At 44.7% G+C, this 16,168-nt stretch overlaps 1 protein-coding gene across 1 annotated transcript in view; it reads left to right on the forward strand.

The window, feature by feature from the left end:
• myo9aa (myosin IXAa) overlaps nt 1-16,168 on the forward strand; it is an 89,926-nt gene that overhangs the window by 17,174 nt on the left and 56,584 nt on the right. The window contains 1 exon segment of the mRNA XM_034561195.1: nt 4,371-5,342. Within this exon segment, the coding sequence (XP_034417086.1) occupies nt 4,458-5,342 (885 nt within the window). The 5' untranslated portion in view covers nt 4,371-4,457.

Genomic DNA, 16,168 nt, shown 5'->3' on the forward strand with positions numbered 1-16,168 from the left:
CAACGTAGAAAACTGTTTGTCATTGTCTGTTTTTTTTACAAGACAGACACACTATTGGTTGGACTGTCTTGGTTTCCCAGCCATGAAAAAACAACACTATAAAATATTGTCTTGTTTGTATATTATATTATGTATCTTTTCAAACTCATTTCTATAGAAGTCACGAGTTACACACACACACACACACGCACACATGGACACGCACACGCAGCGTTTCAGAAGGATGATTTCACTTCGTAGAAAGCTGACCAAACTTGATCCTTCACTCCTCGGCAACAATGGCAGCCATTGAGGAGACGGACTCGCATGGTTGAAGCTCTCCTCGGAGGGAGTTGCAGAATGAATGCAAACCATAATATTCTGTCAATAAATGACGTGCATTTGCGAGTGTTTCGGGGAAGTAAGTCTTCCATGAATCCACGTTGGAGGTGTACGATTCACCTGTCGACGATTTGAAAGCACGATAATTCTGGATGCATCTCAATGTGTCGCATCCACACTTTTCTATATTACTGCAAAAGATGCATCTTCGAATTGAGAAACCTCGCCAACATGTTTGACCTACAAAACCAATGAATATGCCATTGCTGTCGGTTAAAGGAAAAAAGGACTTCTTCCAGATGTTTCGATGCCATAGAAAATCAGTCCATCTGTCCGATGCTTTGATTTTTAATAAATCTACTGTACTACAAGTGAGGACACAAATACGACACATCCTGCTGCAGCTGATCCAAGTACACATTAATCTCAACTCTGGTGAACTCGGATAACATCTGACCTGAGTTTTAACATTTGTGTTTGTTTTACATATGTGACATATTTGACTATCCACATCTTTGTTGAGATTGGGTCAGTCCTGATCTGCTGTCTCTTGGTGGGTGGAGGGGAGGAGGGGAGGAGGAGAGAGAAAGTACCATCAAACAGATTCCAGGCTCAGATTACTTGCCTGTGATTCCTACACCCTCATTCAGGTGAAGTAACCAGATCTGGAGGACGTAAATGAAGAAGAGGCCACTGCAGGTTCCTTCCAGCTGTGCAACCCCCTCCCCCACCCCCCCGCTTTGTCACTTCCTCCAGGGCACAAACCTCGAGCTTATCTCCATCAAGCATTTTTCTTTTAAAGTTACCGTGCACAGCGCTCAGGTGAAAATGACATCATGCCTCAAACATCCTCTTCTTCTTCTTCTTCTTCTTCGCTCACTGTGGCACTTTGTTTCACAGTTCACAAAAAGTGCAACAATTGTGATGTGTGAACGTTTTTAGTAATTTGTCCTTGTGGTGGTCCATGTAGGTCTGAAGAGTGAATAGTTTAAGTTAAGTAGCATTCACGAAGAGTTTTTTTGTGTATCACCTGGACAACAACTTAATTTGTGGGGGTGGTTTCAGGGATTCAGGGACCAGTGCAGGAACAATGTGGTTTGGGTATTTTTCTTTTCCATTATCTTGATGACATATTGGAGGTTTAAACCACAATGAAATGAGACGATTGTCATTATTTTATCATCATGCTGATGCTTCAGACGCTACCATGCCACTGAAGGTATTTAAACATAAAAAATATATATTATATCTGTGAACGGCATATAAACAGCAGAATGTGACGAAACCTTTTCTCTCCCGTTTGCCTCATCCTCTCCCATGTTTTACTCTACTTTCACATATTTCTTTTGCTTGAATCTTTCCTGATTCAACTGAAGTAAACACCGGTTATCTAACCGGGTCGCCGCTTCGTTTATTATTCCCTCCTTTTGTAATATCCTTTTTCAAAACCCCGTCTGCCAAATATCCATCAACAAGGATTAAATAAAAACAAGTGAGGTTGTTGTTTGTCGGTTGTCAGACGGCCAGAGCAGCCCATTTTATTTTTAGGTGATCTTTGTTTTTAGGTCACAGCACTTTTGCCCTGAATTTATTTAGTACTGTCTAATTTATTGAGCAAAAGCAGAGTTAGTATTTTTCACCTGTAGTACTTTATTATCCACATAAATGACTTTTTTGTTGTTGTTGATGATTAGTTAATAATTCCCTTCTGCGGTTGATGCAGGTGCAAAGCGGTCCAAAGCAAGGGAGCAGTGGAGATGGTTGTTACCGGGGAGATCTTTGGAGGAGGGTTGAGTTTTGCTGTTTTCCTGAAAGAGTCTGTTAGTTGCTTTTTCTTGTGTGATTGTAAACGGAAGCAGCCAGCATGGCTTCAACCCTAAATACCTCCTCCTTCCCTATCCTTTAAGCAGCGAGCTGACCATCTGTTCCAGGCACCGAGCCCTACATCAGACACACACACACACACACACACACACATGAACACACACACAAACACGAGTCAGTTAATACCTGTCATTGGCTGTGTGTGTATGGATTGAGCTTAATGCAGTTAGATTGAACGCTTTGTTCGAGGTTAAAGGTGACATGTTTGTGCGTGTGTATTTGGAAAAGAGGAGAGGTGTCTGTGTGTTTGTTTTGTGTGTGTGTGTGTGTGTGTGTGTGTGTTTGTTTGTGTGTGCGCCTCATGGTCATACCAGCGTCGCTGAGGAGACGGCTGGCAGGAGAGGTTGGACGTGGGGCGACAGGAAATGACCAAGGGTGCAGGAGCCCTTTGTGCTCCCCTCTGCGCACCAGCTAAATGTGTCCCTGTTCCATTTCCTGTTTTCACTTTTCTTTTTCCACCGTGGCCAATTTATGCAAAAATGGGAAAGAAAACGGACACATTTGTGATTTTACTTTTTTTGTTTGGTTTACACCTGGCCATATGTAAACATTTCAAATATTATAGATTATAGATATTATAGATATTGGTTGGAGCTGCAACACTGTAGCAAATGAATCTGCAACATTTCTTTGTTCCAGCTTGTCAAACGTGCACATTTGATCCTTTTCTTTGTCAAACATGAACATGAACTGGATATCTTTTGTGTTTTTGGACTGTTGGTCAGACAAAACAATACATATGAAAGAACTACTAATGGCGGCACGCATGGCAACTTAACTACAACTTAAGTAACGCAGTACGTCGCCATTCCTTTCTCTAAAAGGAATGGCGACGTAAAAAGAAAAAAGCCTCCATCTGATCGCAACAAGTTGAAGCTCATTCGCCTGCTTTGAAAATTCGCCTGAAGGAGAAGTCGAGAGACGAGTTGAAGGAAAGTGGGTACAATAAAGACGAAATGCAGCGCGTCACATGGTAACTCGTGGAATGCATTGAACGTCGACGATTAGACACGAGACCGCAATGCTCTCTGGTTTGGATGAAAGAAGCGATACAACTGCTATTGCAACGAAAGGCTTCATCCGCGGTCGACAGACATAATCACAATGAAGGGCCTCTTTATATTTTAGCACTTAAAAGCATCACATGTGACACAAATTATGGTCTTTTTTAGAAGATCTGCTGACAAAAAAAGCAGCTCGAGACTTATTTGTCTGGTCTTGCTTTTGTTTAAGTTTTATTAGTGTCTTTTATGTTTTTTAACTTCATGTTTAAAAATGTTGTGACGTCCGCTCTTGAATGGTATTCTTATTATGTTTATTATTATCATTATTAAAAGCATCATGATAGCTAGATATCATGTATACAGTCAAACGCCTGCAGTGTCCTGCTGAGCAATCACGTGTATATATGGCTTAGTTATTTGGAGTTTCGCAAACTCGCAACCATCCCCATGCAATGCTGATTATATTTATTTATATATATATATATATATATATATATATATATATATATATATAGATTCATTCCGATGTGGTTTTTGAATCAGAACTCTACAAAACTTGATAGTGAAGAAATCACAGCTGCTCAGTCACTTCTCTCTCTCTCTCCCCCCCCTCCCCTCCGTGGCCTCACCCCATGATGTCCCTCTGCTGTGTACTAATGAAGAGACTTGTGAAGGGCGTGATTGTGTCTTCTTCAGTAAAGAGGCCGGCAGCTGTTGGTCTCGGCGTTGGCGAGAGCTTACGCGTGTGTCCTCGGGAGCGTGTATGTGTGTTAATGGTAATCCCGTAGATCCAGATGACTTATCCGTCATCCTTTTATGAGTGTGCATGTCGGGGCTCCAGCAAAAATACTTTGGCCCTTTTTTAGATTACATAATAGCACATGAAGTCCCTGTGTCATAATCCGACACATTTCGTAATCTGTCTGACTGCAGAGGGCTTTGGTCTGGATTTGGATCAATTCAACAGTTGGTACAAGTCTGCTTTTGTGTCAGTTTCACGCCGTAGATGTGCAGCGTCATTCCTGCTGGTGCTGTTGATCGATGTGTAATCTGGGTTTTCAGCGTCGGCTTTAAAACGGCGATATTTAGATTTTTTTTTAGACCGATCCTACAGCTTCAGAGTATTGATGGATATTTGTGTCTCCCTCTTCTGCTCCACAGAGGTAATGTCTTGACTCGGCGGTGTCTCCAGCCCAGTAAAGGACGTGCCAGTGCCGGGCTGCTGCTAATGGGAACTCCTGCTCCGCCATGAGTGCTCGTGATGGCGTTGGTGGCGTCGGTGGCATGGGCACCTTGGGCCGGCGGCCGCGCTTCGAGAACTCAGAGTTCACCCTGCGCATCTACCCGGGCGCCCTGGCCGAGGGCACCATCTACTGCCCGATCAGCGCCCGCAAGACCACCACCGCCGCCGAGGCCATCGAACGCGTCATTGAACGCCTGCAGCTGGACCGCACCAAGTGTTACGTTCTGGCCGAGGTGAAGGAGTTCGGCGGGGAAGAATGGGTGCTGAACCCCTGCGACTGTCCCGTGCAGAGGATGATGCTCTGGCCCCGCGTGGCGTTAGAGCAGCGCTCGCTGTCCGGCGGCGAGGATTACCGCTTCCTCCTCAGGCTGAAGAACCTGGACGGCTCCATCCACTACGGCGGCAGCCTCCAGATGTGGCTGCAGGTCACGGAGGAGCGCCGGCGCATGGTGGAGCGCGGGCTGCTGCCACAGCCCGATCCTCAGGGGGACCACGCCGACCTGTGCCACCTGCCGGAGCTCAACGAGCGCTCGCTGCTGGACAACCTGCGCTCGCGCTTCCGTCAGGAAAAGATCTACACGTACGTCGGAAGCATCCTCATCGTCATTAACCCGTTCAAGTTCCTGCCCATCTACAACCCCAAGTATGTGAAGATGTACGATAATCACGCGCTGGGCAATTTGGAGCCACATATTTACGCCGTGGCGGACGTGGCGTACCACGCCATGCTGCAGAGGGAGAGGAATCAGTGCATCGTTATATCTGGGGAGAGCGGCTCTGGGAAGACGCAAAGCACGAACTTCCTCATTCACCACCTGACCGCTCTCAGCCAGAAGGGATTTGCCAGCGGAGTGGAGCAGATCATCTTGGGGGCCGGGCCAGTGCTAGAGGTAAGCAGAACGCCTTCTGGGATTGAATAGATTCGCATGTGTCGTTTGCAAAAGTGCTGTGCTGATGACGAAGCTGCGAATTAGAGACGAGAGACTTGACCTTGAGGCCGACCAAAGTTACGAACATGACGACTTTAGACTCGACTGCAATGAGACGAGACACCCGAAAGACGTGATTTGTGGATTTGCCTCAAAAGACAGACCGTTCTTGCTAATAATGCAGCCTTGACATAGTTTTAAGAGAACGATAACTGTCTTCTAGAGTTATTTAAGTCGTACCAGTATGTGTGGGCTGATGTTTGTCTGTATAAAGGGATTGATTCCTTTACGAGTTTCTGTCATTCTGTGTCTTTTAACATCAGTTACACAACTGTCTCTGTGGTCAGCCCTGTGTCGTGTCTGCCCCCATGCAGAGGCTTTATTGCACTTTGGATCCATCTGTGTGGGGATTATGTCGCACACACAGAGGAGCTCTATCTACAAACAGCCAGTGGCCTAGCAGTGGTTCTGGTATTATTCTTGTTTTGGCGATTACTGCCATTTGTTCTCTGCACAGGGGAAAGATTGTCTGACCGTAGACCTTTTTTAGCAGAGGACTCGGCCAAAGGTTGCGTAGGGAAAAAAAACGGTTGTTTTCATATCTCTCGAGACATTCCACTCATATTCTTTGTCATCTTCAGGAACCTGTCACTTCAATGCACGCCCATCCAGAGACTTTTGACAGTTTCACAACCGCACATTGTTTTCTCGTTTGTCTTCAACTGAATTCCTGACGGTTACATAACACCTGTATGCACAATGCTGCCAGTCAGGTAGTCAAATTCTGGTTGCTTATTGCAAACAGTGTTGTTGTTTTTTTTAAGTGGTTGTATCGCCCGCTGTGACGTCACCCATCCACCCGCTTGTTACACTTGATTCACGTACAAAGAACGAGGGCAGTGCTCACAGGAATGCATACATTGCCTTCTGGTATTTCTTCATCAGGGTAGAGTCGGCCGCGATGGTGCAAATGTGTTTAAAATCATACCAGACAAATAATTTATGGCATCTCGACTTTGAGGCCACTCTGGCAGAGGCGATGTCATTATTTTTGTATTGTTAATGTCGCAGTCCAACAGCGAAATAATCAATTTAATTTCCTCCCCATGCAATAATACGATGAAGAGGATCCTGCCAGTGTTGCCAGTCAAGTTGGAACAGTCGGCCCAGAAGCAGCCGGGGTTAAAAAGTAACCGGCAAGACAACAATCTTTGCAACAAGTACCTCCGCACTGCGTTTCATTGCCTTCGCTTTAGCTAACACCGTTCCCAGGAATGCCATTCACTGGTGTGTCTCCGGGGTTAATGAGTAAGCGTATTGGGTTAATCCTCGCGGCTGCAACACGAGTGAGTAGTTTTGAGTGCAGAGGAGCAGCCTTTAATTGTTTGCACAGTGAGATTGCGTATCTGCCCTCTGGTGATTGATGCCAAGACTGGAGCTACTGGAGAGAGAGAGAGAGGGAGGGAGAGAGGGAGAGAGAGGGAGAGAGAGGGAGAGAGAGGGAGAGAGAGGGAGAGAGAGAGAGGGAGAGAGAGAGAGAGAGAGAGAGAGAGAGAGGGAGAGAGGGAGAGAGAGAGAGGGAGAGAGAGGGAGAGAGAGAGAGAGAGAGCCTCATAGTAAAACTTCATCTTCATTTTGTCTAGAGGTTTGACTTCCTGGTCACAGTAAAAAGTGTTGACCTCTTCTCGAGTTCATGTTCTTGAGTTTGATTTTAACCTTGACCTCTGGCATGCGCCTCAGTTTGCAGGTGTTAACGGTTGGAGTCAGTGGGAGGTTGTTTAAAATCCCCTTTGTGCCCAAAGTCTGATAAATATATCACAAAAATGAGGTGAAGTAAGAGAGAAGTGAGCGTACCAGACTTCTGTATGTAGACTGCCCCTCAGCTCTGCTCGAGGCCACATTAGTTATTATTACCAGAAAAACACACAGGAATCTCAGACCAAGCTGTCAGCAGCCAAGTTGCATTATGGGTAACGTAGGTGCATAAATAACTATGGAAAGTTAGAAGTGGGAAGAAAGAAATGTCCAAAGGCTGCCAGGAAAGCAAATATTAGACTTTTTCAGTGGATTCAAGTATTTGTGCACAAACAAATGTTTATTATACATTATGAAGGCAAAGCATTTTGTGGTAAATAAAACATACATTTCCATCAAAGGTTGGAGGTTTATTTTAAAGGTTAAATAGGTTTAATTCTTGCTTAATGGCAGTTGGGTTTAATTTACCTCATTCCTTTTCTTCCCACCTCCTGCTATCAAAGACAGGACAGTGTTGGACAACAGCTCTTGAGCAAACACAGACGGGCGTTTCCTGCTGGTTGTCAGTCGCAGGCCGAAAGCGTATGGAGATTTTTTTAAAATCCCTTTTTTTTAACTCTTGATGGAAGATATCACTTACAAGAGCTGTTGGCTTTTTTTTTTTTTTTTTTTTTTTTTGGGAAACCAGCCAACAGCTGGAGTAACGTGTACAGATCCTGACAAGCCCTGTCGCTCTCGTGCTTCAATTAATACGACTCAGCCTCAAGGAGATGAAAACATAAACCGCATTGCGCTGGTTGGATAAACACGGCGAGCGACGGCATTTCGGTTGAACGCGGTTATCATTGAAAATTAGAAGAACGCAAGAGGTTTGACGGACAGGCTTCGCTTATGATGTAGTTTTAATAGACAGATTTGACTGACTTCAACATCCTTTGCCTTCGTTTCCGCCCTGCAGAATGAAATATGTGAAATATGAATAGTGAATAGTTCACCTGATGTTGGTTTAGTGCTTATCTGTGGTCTGTCATTCCGCACACGGTTTTCCTTCTTGCGCCAGTTATGACTGAAATTTACATTAAGCTTTAAATTCCTGTGACTACTGCACACTGGAATTTATTGTGTGAAATAGTTTGGGTAGTCTCGATCTCCTTTTGTTTCCATGTCAACATCGAACATGGTGTGTAGTAACCAATGCAGTAGCGTGTATAATAGAAGGTTTACAGCTCTCCCCATAGTTGCATGTCGAAGTGTCCTTGAGCAAGACACTGAACCCCCAGTTGCTCCAGTTGGGTCAAATGCAGAGAATTTCCCCACGGGGATCAACAAAGGATACATTATTATTATATTAGTAGTGTTAAATTGTCTTAAATCAATCTGTCAAAAGTCTTAAAATGCTAAGACATGAAAAGCAAGATGCTGGGAATATTTGTTGTGTGTGTCTGTTTTGGTAAACCGTAACCACTGCTCACAGGAAGTGCGGCCATTTGTTTTTACACGCGAGTCCAAGTGACGGCTTAATATGAGCTCAGCTGTCTTCTGCCCTCCCTCTGGGTCAAGTGGGGGAGTGTGGGGTTACCGCACGCCGCTCACTCCGACGAAGCATCATCAGGGTTTGCTTCCCAAGACCGGAGAGGAGGCGTCACAGGGCATTAGTGCAGGAGCACAGCTAATGGTGTGTGTGTGTGTGTGTGTGTGTGTGTGTTTGTGTGTTCGTAGGGTGTTTCAGGGACACTGACCTGCTATCAAGGGCTCGACCCACTTTCCTGTGCACACACACACAAATTCACTCGCTCATTATACTTTATGACGACGTGAACCCAGCTACGAGTCAAACGTAGCACCTAAACTCAGCTTTGTGTGTGTGTGTGTGTGTGTGTGTGTGTGTGTGTGTGTGTGTATGCGTTTTGTGTGTTTGTCTGTTTATGCAACTGTGTGGCTGAAAAGATTTTGAGATTTGTTTTCTTTGGGACACAAAGACGACTCGTGTAGTTCTTTGTTATTGTGCAATGTGTCCAGGTCTAACCTGCGAGTTGCATTTTTTATTTTTTTTTTTTACTTGCAAGTAATATATTTGTTGCCTGTGGAGGACCTGCAGGGCCTCGTTGGCTCCGGTGAGCTCTGGAGCTCCTGTTGTGCTCCTCCGTCGTTCCCGGCCAACAGAAACACTCCCAGTGCGAGTCAACCCAGGTCAGCGGCTTCACCTCTCAGCATCTCCCTCGCTGCTGCTGCCTACCTCCATACACTCAGACACACGCACACACATGTTTAATACCGTCTTCCCCCACAGCGCCCACACTAACACCGAGTAGGATTAGTGTGCATTACTGGGATTTCCCCCAACTGGGCGGGGTCCAGCCAGATCTACTCTGCCCCCAAAGGTGTTTTTTGTTTTCCTCAGGCCGAGGTGGAAAAGAAGAGCGTTTATAAAAGAGACGGGGAACGATCGAGCGTCGTTCATGTGCAGCGTCCGTCAGTTGAGTGTACACTTCCATTGAGGTTGAAACCCGGGTAAAGAGTGTCCCGATGCTGGACTGTCGGTTGAGTAACGCGTACGTCTCGAGTGCCCGCTGAGCCGTACGACACGCACAAACACACAGCGGCGAGTTACACAAGCTCTTCACCACAGGGTTGTTTGTGCAGCATCTTGAGGTGTTGTTGAAGAACAGAGTTGCATTTGTCTCTGAGCCGCTGCCCGCCTCACCGTGGTATGAGGATTATGTAACATCGAGCCATATGTTTGGAGTTGTTTGCTCAGGGTTGTCAGCAGATGATCGAGGGAAGGCTGATCCGTCACGGACACCGGTGCTCGAAGCATGTTCTCAATTAGTTTAACTGTAGTTGGGGCCGAGAGACACGGAGAAAATGAGATGCGTCAATATTGTGACAATATGGTATGGTTGACTAAATATTTAAACAAGAGATTTTTCATCAGTAAATGGAGATATAATATAACATAGTATTACAGTTTTATATAGTAATATATTTATACAGTATAACAATTGCATAGAACTAATACAGATGATACTTACATCATTTTATTGTAATGCAGCCTTTAAAACCACGGAAAGAAATCTTGCGATTACAATACTGATATATGATTTCAATACGTTGCCCATTCCTCTTATTTATTCTTTTCCCACTTGTTAACACTCGTTAAGCCAATCGGGAGCAGAAGTCACATCCAGGACGGTCTCGGTTTCTCTAGCTTCTTGTCAAAATCTTAAAAACTACAGCTCGCATGAAAACACAGCTGCTCACGTTGTCGTCATAGAGATCCACACAATCCCTCAACGCTCTGCTGAAGAGTAATTTCTCCAGATTTTTAGCTTTAATATCTATTTTTTGAGTTGGGGAATGGTGTTTATCAAAGGCTACTAGAAACGATGACAGACACACCGTCCTTATCTGAACGCACAGAGTTAACCGTGCAACATACAGTAGGTACCGTTGATAAATTCTTCCCTCAGCTAGTTTCTTCTGGTCAATATTAAGCAATAACAACGCACTTTGTAACGCCAGTGTTACAACGAACGGCATTTCGCTCCGGCTGAAAGAAGCCGAATGCCAACAACAACTCCAGCTGTTCCTTTTCACCGTGTGTGTTTATCTCGCCAACCCCCGGTGCCAAGCTCTGATTTCCCTCTAAAACCGTATACGTATCCAGACTGGTTCCACTGGCTGGGAAAGAGGAGCACACACTGTTCCTGCTCCTCCAACGATGGAGCGGAGAGAGTCGAGTCCATGGAGCTCCTCGCTCCGACTGTAACGGCTTGAGGTCGGAGGTCACGTGGGAGATCTGCCGGAGCCACGTCGGGTCTAGATCGTGTTGCGTAGCGGGTCAAAAACAATCTTTAGTTAAACTCTCCTCCAGTTGGATCCTTCGCACTCTGCAGGTGACGCGGTCACGGAAGTTGCTTTGACTTGCATATTGCATCCATTATTATACATTTTTCAAGGAAGAATAGTGCAAAAAGTCTGAATATTATTAGATATGCTGCTTTTCTTTTGTCGTATGTTCCTTTTTAAACTGAAAATCTTCAGCTTTTTTTTTTTGGATCGCACAGAACGCGACACTTGAAGTTTCATCCACTGAGCAATGAATCAAATAACCAATATTTAGAATAATCTCTTCGTCGCCGCCCTACATCTGTGCAGAACCATCTCCAGATGTGTCTGGCCACGACAGTAACTGTTCTCACAGGATGTGAAGCCTCGTCTGTCGTGTCTTTCATCGCCGTTTTTTGAGCCAACTAGTCGGTCGTCGGCCACAGATGTCGGCAGCGGGACGACAATGTGCCTGTTTGTGTCCTCTCACAGGCTCTTTATTTATGCAGGGGTACGCCAGAGTTTGCAGGTGCCTCGTCAGCCTCACACACACACACACACACACACACACACACACACCGTGGTCAGCACTTGCTGTCGGACCAGCTGTCCCACTGCCTCAACCACACCTGCAGCAGTGTGTCACGTCGAAATGAGACGGACAGAAAAGGCTTTATTCTGTGGACCGGCTTCCTTCGTCGTTCGTCTTCAAACTAAATTAATCTGCAGCACACACGACTCTGTGTTGTCAATGCCGTCAATAATGGCGACTGTGTTTGTTCCGATTCGTGTGTTTTCTAATGAAAGGTCTGACCAGTTTATCTTCACACACGTGGAAGCTGAAACAAGTAGCCGATTGATTCATCGTTTGAGTCGGGGGGGGGGGGTTTCACAGCAGAAAAAGCCAAAATTCACAGGTTCCAGCTGCTTAAATGGCACATTTCTGGTTCCTAAAGCTGAAAATATTTTGGACCCGAAAATGTTGACTTTGTGGAAAGCATAATGAAGAACATTTGTCCCAATTGTTTTTGTCATTTTGATAATAAATCACAGAATGAGTGTTCGTTGCAGCCCGTTGTCATCTGAGTTTGAAATCATCTGCACTGCCGTCACTTTGTTCATCTGCTTCTTCTTTCACAGAAACAACGTTTTTGATTATTTATATAAAATCTCTTTCCTTTCTAAAAACCCCAAAAAGGTTGATTGCATAAACCTTGAGACTAAAATCTGAAACCAACCGCTCCCTCAAGAGCGCCCAGATGGATTTTCCACCCTCGTGATTTTGAGCATCAATAAAGTGCGGTTACATAAATGCTGAAAAGCTCACCTCGCTCCAGCTGCATAAACCCTCGACAGGTGAGCTTGTGCCGTGTCTGCGACTGTGTTTTGGGGGTTTTTTTTGTGGTCATCTTGCGCTTCCCCTCCATCCAGATGTGCTGCAATAAAACAGAGTGTGAAAAGAGCACACGCGTCTGGAAGGGAGCCGAGAACATGAGGGATGTCACCCCGCGCTCATGGTTAAAGTTCATCGCAGTGCCGCGTTGTGTATTTTCCGGTAGTTTGTGTTTTTGTCGGTGTCGAGGAGAGTTAGATGACACGTAAAGTTTATTTAATTTTTTATAGCAAAGATAAGATTTGGCTTTTGTACCTCCTGATACGTTATCACTGCAGGAAATGAAAAGGCAATTATGAAGTGCCGCCATCGCCCTCCTGATTCTCTGTCCCTCTATCCCCCTCTTCCTTTGTTGGCCCGTGACTACGATAGCGGTGTGTGTGTGTGTGTGTATGTGTGTGTGTGTGTCTCTCTCTCCGCTCGCTCCTCCCAGTGAGAAAGATAAGCGTCACTGCTGGGAATACATCAAGTGACATGTTGGAGAACGACTCATTAACTGTCCCGAATAACGGCTCTGCAGAGGCGTTGTAAGTGCGGACCTGGAGATATGGTTCCCTTCTATCGTCATTAAAGGACCACGACTGGAGAATGCTCCACGTACGGCTGCGTTTCCCTTTGATGTTGTACACTGACTTTCTTTTACAATGTGTCAACCCCTCTGTCCCCGAAAAGCAAGATTAGATCATTAACAACTTAATTCCAGACAATGTATAACACATCTCCCCATTCATCTTGATCGGGTTGTTTGATGCTTTTAAAGACAACATGCACACGTGTGTGTGTGTGTGTGGCTCAGCCCATTTCACACATCGGTGTGTAATGTTCAACGGAGTTCATCCGAAGGTGACGGATATTTTGGAACGGTCACGGGAGTTTGTGACTCTCGGATGTAACTAATAGGATTGACCTCTTTCCTGCTCCGACCACGTGGCTTAGCTTTAGCGTATTGATTGTGCTAAGTCACTCCCCTCGCCTGGCTGCCTTGTCCTGCCTCAGCGTTAGCCTAGCGCTGGCCCGCTAAGGCTCGACATGTGGCCTACATGTGGGCGCGATGAGGCCACCTGTTCTGACTTTGCTCCAACATGGCTAAGTGTGTGGACGGAGCTTTATGAACATGACCTGGGTGTTGGCTAATGACCGAGAGGTCACCACACACACACACACATTCTTCTGTCATCTGAAGTTAGAGGTCACCAGGAGCTATGTGCCGTATTTGCCATAGAAGTGAAGAGCTTTCGAGCGGCTCATGCTTGTTGACCGTGGGAGATGTAAAACATGCATGGCGTCCTGTAGCCGTGAGCTAGCACGCTTCCTTCTACGTGGTGATACGATTTAGAGTGTGTAGTTCCCACATGAAGCTGATTTATCTTGAGGCATCGGGTCAGGATTTCTGGAAAGAAATGTTCCTTTTCATAATTATATTTGACAAAGGTCTATCTCAACAACGCTAAAACGATCTAGATTAATAAATAGCACTATAGGTACGATTTTAGGGTGAACTGTCCCTTTTTAAATGCCACTAATACACCTTTTATTATTATCTCAATTCAGGTCGTGTAGGTTTAATCAAATGTTTATAACAATGTACGACATCACAACGTCAAACTCGGGTCGCTCGAAGTTACAGAGAATTATCCCCTGAATACACACACACACACACACACACACACACACACACACACACACACACACACAAACAATGGTCTCCTGGGTGAAAGTCCTGTGTTTGTTTTTACAAATCAATGCTATGTCCACAACTTGTTTGCGCTGCCCCCAGGTGGCCAAAAGGAAGAAGAAACCCCCCCCCCCCAAAAAAAACGATCGCAGATTTTGCACATTCAACTAAGCACAACCCCCAACGAGCCACATGCAGCTGTGTTTAAAGAATTCCAGTTTTCTTCCAGCATCTGTCTCCTCCTGTAGCCTCACAGCTGTTGCTCGCTGGTATTCCTCGATGAACGGATAAATAAATTGATGATCTACATTAACCGAGTGCCCCTGGCAGCTGAAACTCAAACAGTGCTGACAGTGTCGGGTACACGGCTCGGATTTATGGATAGAAAGTTCCTAGATGTGCCGAAACCCGACTCGAAGCCCTTCGCAGTCGAGGCAAATATTTACACCTTGACACGTTTAATGGTCGCTGTTGACCTCCCAAATAAATTAATCTTAGCGCTGCGATGAATATATTGTAATATGCGGTGACATCATCTGGAATGTGGCGGATTAGGAATTAAGTCTGCTCGTGATTTGTAATTCGGTAACTGAAATGTACTTTTACGTGATCAACGGGATCACAAATAAGCTTTTTAATACATCCTCAAATTGGTTTTAAGTTACACTTTTTTGTTTCTTCAGACCGGTTCGACGACATGCAATCGACCCGTCTCGTGTTTTTTTTCCGCCCGTGTCGTAATCGTGCCGTTCGACTTGAGAACGCCCGGCAGCGACTGATGCGCAGTAACAATTAGCAGCAAGCTTTGGCGCTGTTAATTTGAGCACACTTGAGATTATCCACACTTGAAGAGAGTGAGTTTCATGTTTCATTGGCTGACTAACCCTCTCCGTCCTGAAGTGCAGCTTTTTACGTACGTCATTTTCTTCCAGGGTTAAATGGTAACTCTTAAGGACATCAGGGTTGTGTCACAGGCCTGTAATGCGGCGTGAGGAAGGAAAACAAGTCTGTATATTTACCCACTTCGAGGATTACGTTCAACTGTACATCTGTGAAGCCCTCGCGTCGGGGTTGGGCCGTGACTAACGACTACTTTCCTCTTCATGAGGCGATGAGTCATTTCGTCTCTAGAGCCATTGAATCGCTAGTTTCACTCCCAATGTGTCAAAACCTAAGAATATTATGTCTGCTGGGGAAACCATTCGTTGATTAATCAATCAATAGAATATTTTTTAATTATTTTTTTCATCATTTATGAATTCTTTAACATTTGTCGTGACTTTTGGCCCTTTTTGTCACAATTTAACCATTTGATGAATTAAAGATGAATAAATAATGAACATTATTTTTAATTGATCATATTACATGCACGCAGAAATGACATGATGGAAAGCTGCATAAGTTGTCAACTATTATATTAATTATTAAACAAATATTTTAATAATCGATTAATTGGTTTTAGTAATTTCTTTCTGACGTTTCTTCGAAACAAGCTGCTAATCAATTAATCAAGAAAATAATCGTCATTAGTTAACGTGATCAAACTTCTGATTTTAGTTTCATGAATGAATATTGAATCTCAAACTATAAACAGTGTTTTTAAAAGTGACTCATTTGGTTTTTATTCTCTAATATATGTTTAAATGGTGAACTCTGACCTCTGAGTCCATCGAAGTCAGGTGGAGGTCGCAGCGAAACAGGAAATGCATGCTGGGACTTTAAACGTGAGCGTACCTTTTTAAGACAAAAGAAAAGTTAAAAGCACAACGAGGAATACTTAGCATTTCTACTTTTGATCCTAAATCTATTGCTGTTTTTTTCTGTCGATTTTTTTTTTTTTTTTTTCTTTCTACATTTGCCTCCATTCACAAAAAAAAAAACCGAGTCACGAAACTTTTGAAGGCTGTAATTTGCAGTGTGAATATTTGAGACGACGTTATCGATAATTCAGTTCTAGTTGGTCTCAACCCTTTTCAGGTTCTTGTTTCTTTCCTGACTTTCCTTCACGGGGACGTGACTCCATGTTTCCAGGCCTCGCTCCCCCTCACTGGTACATTCCACTTCGGTGTACGGTCGGACAGATTTTGGGGATCTTCTTTCCTCTCTTTCTGCTGAAGTCTGGACTGTTTTGGCTCT

The sequence above is a fragment of the Cyclopterus lumpus genome, chromosome 3 (assembly GCF_009769545.1).
Source record: "Cyclopterus lumpus isolate fCycLum1 chromosome 3, fCycLum1.pri, whole genome shotgun sequence".
Taxonomy (NCBI): Eukaryota; Metazoa; Chordata; class Actinopteri; order Perciformes; family Cyclopteridae; genus Cyclopterus; species Cyclopterus lumpus.